Source organism: Mastomys coucha, unplaced genomic scaffold, assembly GCF_008632895.1.
Source record: "Mastomys coucha isolate ucsf_1 unplaced genomic scaffold, UCSF_Mcou_1 pScaffold5, whole genome shotgun sequence".
Classification (NCBI taxonomy): domain Eukaryota; kingdom Metazoa; phylum Chordata; class Mammalia; order Rodentia; family Muridae; genus Mastomys; species Mastomys coucha.
The window spans coordinates 112399749-112406980 of NW_022196911.1; the positions used below are offsets into that span (position 1 = coordinate 112399749).

Here is a 7232-nt window from a genome sequence, read left to right on the forward strand (position 1 = left end):
TTTTTTTTTTGCTTTCCTATACCTTTATCCTGTTTTGTTCTTTAATTTTTATTACTCTTTGTGTGTGTGCAAGTGCATGTGCATGTCATGGTATATAGAGGGAGATCAGAGAACAGTCTGCAGGAGCCAGTTCCCTTTCCGCCATGTTGGTCCTAGAGATTGACTCCTATTATCAGGCTTCTCAGGCTTGACCTCTGAGCTGGCCCCTGCTTCCTCTATGTGGCTTTCCTGTACTGTTTCTTCTCTTCAGCTCTCCTTCCCAGAGCGTGGTGGAGAAATGAAAGGATAAGTAGGTGTATCCGGAGAAGGGCAGGCAGTTAGTAGAGGTGGAGGTGTGAGCGAGGAGAAGAGGAAGATATTTGGGGGGATGTAGCACCGCCAGTGTACAAGAGGCTTGGATTGGGGGGCAGCAGGGAGCCGTGGGTGGATACATATGTCACCTGGCTTTGTGTTTCGTGTTTACCCTGCTACACTCACTTGTGAAACCCAAGCATTCATTGGTAGATTCTCCTAGATACTTTGTCGCAGTTTTCCTGGTTTTAGGACGTTGTTGATTGACTCAGGACGGGACCACCCAAGCCTGAGCTGTCTTTCTCCATCCACCTTGTATGTTCTAGAGACTGAACTCAGACCACGTGTCTGCCTGCAAGCACCTCTTCCCTCTGAGCCATCTCACCAGCCCCTGCAGTTTCATTTCTTAATTATTTATATCGGTACCTTTTTCCAGCCTAGTGTCCCAATAGAGATCCTTGAATAAGGAAATCACAGGAATGGATCTGTGTTTAGGGATGGTCACTCTGACTTCAGAAGAAGGCAGGACAGAGGGGAGAAGATTCCAGAAATTGAGGAGCAGCTTCTCCCACTGAGCTCCCAGAGGCCCGCTGTAATGGGTAGCCATCTTGAATGTCATATATGAATGTGGTTCTATTCTCCCCTTCCTTCCTTGTCTTTACAGACCGGGGACGCTGCTCGATGGGAGAATGTGTGTGTGAGCCTGGTTGGACAGGCCGCAGCTGTGATTGTCCCCTCAGCAATGCCACCTGCATCGATAGCAATGGGGTAGGCCCGGGCACGGAGCAGGTGGTGTGGGCAGTAGAGGGATCAGGTAAGGATAGAGCTCTGCTGGCTCACTGCTGACTCCCCTGCCTCAGGGCATCTGCAACGGACGAGGCTACTGTGAGTGTGGCCGCTGTCATTGCAACCAGCAGTCGCTCTACATGGACACCACCTGTGAGATCAACTACTCGGCGGTGAGTCGAGGGTTCCTGGGGTGTGGGCATGAGAACCCCAGGAACTGCAGAGGCTGGGAAGGAGACACTGGCTAAGGGCACTAGACAAAGAGAGTAGGGTCCACCCAGCAAAGGGTCTGTTCTTCTCTCCCCACCCAGATACGCCTGGGCCTCTGTGAGGACCTCCGCTCCTGTGTGCAGTGCCAGGCCTGGGGCACTGGGGAGAAGAAAGGACGCACGTGTAAGGATTGCAGCTTTAAAGTCAAGATGGTGGACGAGCTTAAGAAAGGTAGGGGCGTCAGCATGGTACCCTACAGCGTTAATACCAGCACTTGGGAGACAGCAGCAGGTAGATCTCTGTCTACTTAGTGAGTTCTAGTACAGCATGGGTGACCTAGTAAGACCTTGTCTGGGGGGGGGGGTGGCATAAGGGGTCTGAGAGACATAGTGCGAGTCTAGGCAGGAAGGAGGGGTCATTCTCTGGGGGAAAAGGCTTGAGCTCAGAGTTGAGGTTATGCATGCCCGACTGGGTTTGTGAGTGGAGCTGTGAGAGGCTTCGGGACCTAGACAGAGGAAACCTAGCACAGGTTCAGAGTGGAAGCAAGAGGCACAGAAGCCTGGTGGTGACACACAGCCAAGAGGAAAGGGAGAGTCCCTGTAGGGATAGGGCATGCCCACAGCACAGTTGGGGGGCCCAGGTGGGGCATGTTGTTGGATGATGGAATATCTGTCTCCTTCTAAGTCAGCTCTGCTGGCTGGACACTATACTCACGAAGGTGTGAGGTGCAGGGAAGTGGGGGAGATGAACTTTCAGACCAGGCTGTTGGTGGTGGCAGCCCTGGGCAGGGCTGTCCCCTTCATCCTGGTGACTTCTCTAGTCAGGGGCCTTGCGCCTTTCCCCAGACCTCGTGGTAGACCACGGAGGAGGTAATACTTCTCCGGGTCCTGGGGTGCCCCGAGTGGAGGGCTGGGGTCATGGTGCCATGCTAACAGTCTATGGGTCCAGCGGAAGAGGTGGTGGAGTACTGCTCCTTCCGGGACGAGGATGACGACTGCACTTACAGCTACACCGTGGAGGGCGACGGCAGCCCTGGGCCCAACACCACCGTCCTCGTCCATAGGAAGAAAGGTGAGTGGGCAGACGGAGCACGCACAGCCTGTGGCCACCCGCAGCCGGGGCGGGCATGCGCACTGCCTCTCTTCTCGTCTCACCCTGCAGACTGCCCTCCCGGCTCCTTCTGGTGGCTCATCCCCCTACTCATCTTCCTCCTGTTGCTCCTGGCGTTGCTTCTGTTGCTCTGCTGGAAATACTGTGCCTGCTGCAAAGTAAGTCCCCGGCCTCCTGCCTCCTGCTTTGGGGCATCAGTGGCCAGGACCCCAGAGTACTTGTCATGGAGTTGTCCCTCTGTGAGCAAGGGAGGCAGGGGCTGAGAGTCTAGATCTGTCAGCGGGGACTACAGACTAGAGAGGGGCGATGAGTATGGGATGCTGGGTTGTGAGAGCAGAGACCGCATACAGTTCTAAGCCATGGCAGTGTGGGATGTGTGCTATGGTACACAGAAATGGGTTCTATGATCAAATACATGTGAGAAATATGTATTGCTGAGGACCTTAATGGATTGGGAGTGTAGCTCAGTTGATGTTGGTCTTGCTTAACACATGGACTCAATCCCAAACACTCCATAAGATTGGGACATAGCTAAATGTGGCAGTGAACTTCTTTAATCCCAACAGCAGTCAGGAGGCGGAGACAGGTGAATCTTTGTGAGTTTAAGGACAGCAAACTCACATATGGTCTACATAGCAAGATCCAAGGCAGCCATAACTGCATGATGAGACTTTGTCTCAAACAAGGGATAAGAACGCAGAAGGGTCCAAAGTTCACAGTTGTCCTCAACTACATGGGAGTTTGAAGTTTCAGGGCAGCCTCAGCTACGTGAGAACCTGTCTCAAATATAAATAAGTAAGGGCCTGAGCATGGTGGCCCACACTTTAATATAGAGTTGGTATGATGGCTCAGCAAAGACAGGCAGTGGTGGCGCACGTCTTTAATCCCAGCACTTGGGAGGCAGAGACAGGCGGATTTCTGAGTTTGAGGCCAGCCTGGGCTACAGAGTGAATAAAAAAAGATGACTCAGCAAGGAAAGGCACCAGCTGCCATAGCTGACTGACAACCTCACTTTGATTTCTGAGATGGCCCATGGTGGGGAGAACCAACTTCTATCAGTTGTCCTTTGACCTCTGTGTGTGTGTGTGTGTGTGTGTGTGAGAGAGAGAGAGAGAGAGAGAGAGAGAGAGAGAGAGAGAGAGAGATCTGTGGTAACAGCTCTGACTGTCCTGGAACTTTCTGTAGACCAGGCTGCCCTGGAACTCACAGAGATCTGCCTGCCTCTGCCTCCTGAGTGTTGGGATTAAAGGTGTGCACCACCATGCCTGTCGAGAAGGATAATTTTAAAGGGAGGAGAGGGTGAGAGAAACAGGGCCTGGGAAGATAGTTCAGTGGTCAGAGCCCTTGCTGAAGCAGCATGAGGACCTGACTTTGAATCTTTTATCGACTCAAAACCCCAGAGATGGGGGATTGCTGGCCACCAACCTATCTCTGGGTTCAGTGCTAGATCCTGTGTCAAAGGAATAATGTGGAAAATGGCAGAGCAGGACACCTGGTGTCCTCCTCAGACACCTGCACACAGGTGCACACGCGAGCATACACACACATGCATATGCACACACACGCATACACATGCATACCCACACATACACACATACACACGTACATACACATTTCTAGTGAAAGGACGAGATGTTAGGTCCCTGGAGAGCCCTGACTAGCCTAGGACAATAATCCTAACCTTTCCTCTGACTCTTATCTCCTAGGCCTGCCTGGGGCTTCTTCCGTGCTGCAACAGAGGTATGGGCCAGGCACAAGTGTGGGCAGTGGGGATCGGACTGCCCGTTCTTCATCTGGAGGAGATGTGGGGGTGCAGCCAGAAGCAGAGAAAGCGGGAGGCCCTGGGTTCTACCTGATGGGTGCTATGAAGGTCTAGGTGGGTCCCTGGTTCTGAGGTCCCTTCCCCGCAGGTCACATGGTGGGCTTTAAGGAAGATCACTACATGCTTCGGGAGAACCTGATGGCCTCCGACCACCTGGACACGCCCATGTTACGAAGCGGGAATCTCAAGGGACGAGACACGGTTCGCTGGAAGATCACCAACAATGTGCAGAGGCCTGGCTTTGCCACCCATGCGGCCAGCACCAGCCCCACAGAGCTCGGTGAGGGCCAGGGCTCGATGCTGCCCTTCTTGGCACTACCTGTAGGATCCCTGATCCAGAGTCATACCATTCCTGTTTTTGTTGGGGGTTGGGTACAGGCCCAGGACTCAGTCCCTTTATGTCCCATCATGATGGCACCAAGACTCTAGGGCCTGTGTGTGTGTGTACCTGGCACACTGTCAGTCACTTGTCGTCCATCTTAGGCTGGTGTGTAGAGGTCACACTCTGTAGTGCCTTTTTTGTTTGTTTGTTTTTTGTTTTTTGTTTTTTCGAGGCAGGGTTTCTCTGTGTAGCCCTGGCTGTCCTGGAACTCACTCTGTAGACCAGGCTGGCCTCGGACTCAGAAATCCACCTGCCTCTGCCTCCCAAGTGCTGGGATTAAAGGCATGTGCCACCACTGCCCAGCTGTAGTGCCTTTTGCACAGCAGGCTGACGATGCCCATACCTCCCACCCAGTACCCTACGGGCTGTCCCTGCGCCTTGGCCGCCTCTGCACTGAGAACCTCCTGAAGCCCGGCACCCGAGAGTGTGACCAGCTACGCCAGGAGGTGGAGGAAAATGTGAGGAGCAGAATCGGCTGAGTGGGGCCCAGACATGGGTGCGGTGACCGCCTGTGGGAGAGCCGAGGGCTGCATTCTCAGAACCTAGACTTTTCTAGGCAGGAGGGAGCTGAGCTCTTTGAACATGTGCTTTGAATGTGGTCCTCATGGACAGCAGCACAGCCTGGGTTTCAGGGTTCATCCCTCAAGCATATGGCTGCTAACCTTGAGAGGTGCTTTGGCCTAATTCTCCACCTTCTTCCCCTGTCTGACAGCTGAATGAGGTGTACAGACAAGTCAACGGCGTACAGAAGCTCCAGCAGACAAAGTTCCGGTGAGTTGTGGGGAGCCCACGGTCAGGTGTGTGTGTGGTGATGGGGTGCCTGCCTGCACTGAGTCCTGCTGTCAGGCAGCCAGGATGCCCAGGTTTGGATGGGAGTTGTTCATTCAAGCTCTCACTCCAAAAGACATGTGACTCACGGCCCTCTCTTTATCCCCACAGACAGCAGCCCAATGCCGGAAAAAAGTGAGTTTCAAGAACACAAAGTGGGCAGTCCCACCTCCTTCCCTCCACCCTGAGCTCCGACCACCTCCGCACCCACCTACCCTGCTCTAGCCCTGGATCACACCCTAGGAAGGGAAGGCCCTAAGTTCGCCATTGGCTAGGCCCTTGATGCCTTGATTTCCTGGTCTGTCCATCAAACAACTCCTTATAAGATGCATTTACCATGAATGAAGCCCCCAACTGAAGCAAACAAAACAGAGATCGCCCCTGCCCCGCTGGCTCCTGGCCCTGCGCCTCCTCTCCCAGGCCAGAGGTTCTCATGTTGCAGGCAGGTTACCACACAGACAGACCAGCAGGTCCTGGGGCTTCTGCCCTGCAGGGAGGGTATGTGAGATGGAGCCCTACAGCTAGTCAGAACTGGGATGAGCCACGTGTGGCCAGGCTGTGGCCAGCAACCCTGCCAGGGTGCCACTTTTCCCATTTTCCAATGAGAAAACTGAGACACAGGGAGGTTAAATCCCTGGCCTGAGGCTACCTGACTGTCAAGGACCAGAGTCAGAATTTGAACCCAGAACGTAACCCGAGCCTCCCTGCTGCCCAACACCTACCCCTTGAATCAGCATCTCTGTTTGGTGAGGTGGGTAGGGGAGGAGGAGGAGCCAGCGTGGGCTTCTGGCACTGCCTGTTACTAAAGACCCTGCACCTTGTGCTGACACACATCTTGTCTCCACTTGGACATATAACCCAGGCAAGACCACACCATTGTGGACACAGTGTTGCTGGCGCCCCGCTCTGCCAAGCAGACACTACTGAAGCTGACAGAGAAGCAGGTGGAGCAGGGGTCCTTCCATGAACTCAAGGTGGCCCCCGGCTACTACACCCTTACTGCAGAGCAGGGTAGGTACACAGACTCCTCACGTGGCTCCACCTCCTCTCCCACCCACATGGCCACTGAGACCCATGTCTGCTTGCTGTACCCCAGATGCCCGGGGCATGGTGGAGTTCCAGGAGGGTGTAGAGCTGGTGGATGTGCGTGTGCCCCTCTTCATCCGGCCTGAGGATGATGATGAGAAGCAGCTGCTGGTGGAGGCCATTGATGTCCCTGTGGGCACTGCCACTCTTGGTCGCCGTCTGGTAAACATCACCATTATCAAGGAACAAGGTTGGTCAGGGTTGGGGGCCCAGGGAGGCGGGAAGCCAGGTCTGGGCTCTTTGATCCTCCTAATATCCAGGTGGAGGTGGGACAGGGCCATGGGGCCTGGGCCAATCCCTTAACTCTCTGAGAACTTTAGATTCTCCATCTGTAAAATGGGCACAGGCCTTTGCAAGGAGGTGGTAGCTGTGTCTCTGCATAGCACCTGGTACAAGTCTAAGTGGTAGTCACTGCTCAGTCTCTCCTCTTTCTTCTTTGTGGTGTTGAAGATGAAACCTAACATGGCAGGCAAATGCTCTACCACTGAGTTACATCACATCCTCTGTCCAAGTGGGAATGCTTCATCATAACTTTCCACCCACACCTGCACCCGCACCCGCACCCGCACCCGCACCCGCACCCAACCCTCCTTTCTCTATTGGGAGGAAGACCTGGGTGTGGCTTGGCACACTGGCTGCTTGAAAAGTCCTGGCCGGGCAGTGGTGGCGCACACCTTTAATCCCAGCACTTGGGAGGCAGAGGCAGGCGGATTTCTG

General features: G+C 54.2%; 1 protein-coding gene across 6 annotated transcripts in view; it reads left to right on the forward strand.

The window, feature by feature from the left end:
- Itgb4 (integrin subunit beta 4) overlaps nucleotides 1-7232 on the forward strand; it is a 34608-nt gene that overhangs the window by 13819 nt on the left and 13557 nt on the right. For all 6 annotated transcript variants that reach the window (XM_031351914.1, XM_031351915.1, XM_031351916.1 and 3 more), the window contains 12 exons: nucleotides 956-1059; nucleotides 1152-1250; nucleotides 1389-1518; nucleotides 2236-2358; nucleotides 2449-2555; nucleotides 4104-4137; nucleotides 4308-4499; nucleotides 4956-5059; nucleotides 5314-5372; nucleotides 5541-5564; nucleotides 6292-6440; nucleotides 6526-6705. In XM_031351914.1, the coding sequence (XP_031207774.1) occupies nucleotides 956-1059; nucleotides 1152-1250; nucleotides 1389-1518; nucleotides 2236-2358; nucleotides 2449-2555; nucleotides 4104-4137; nucleotides 4308-4499; nucleotides 4956-5059; nucleotides 5314-5372; nucleotides 5541-5564; nucleotides 6292-6440; nucleotides 6526-6705 (1305 nt within the window). The remainder of the gene's footprint in view (nucleotides 1-955; nucleotides 1060-1151; nucleotides 1251-1388; nucleotides 1519-2235; nucleotides 2359-2448; nucleotides 2556-4103; nucleotides 4138-4307; nucleotides 4500-4955; nucleotides 5060-5313; nucleotides 5373-5540; nucleotides 5565-6291; nucleotides 6441-6525; nucleotides 6706-7232) is intronic.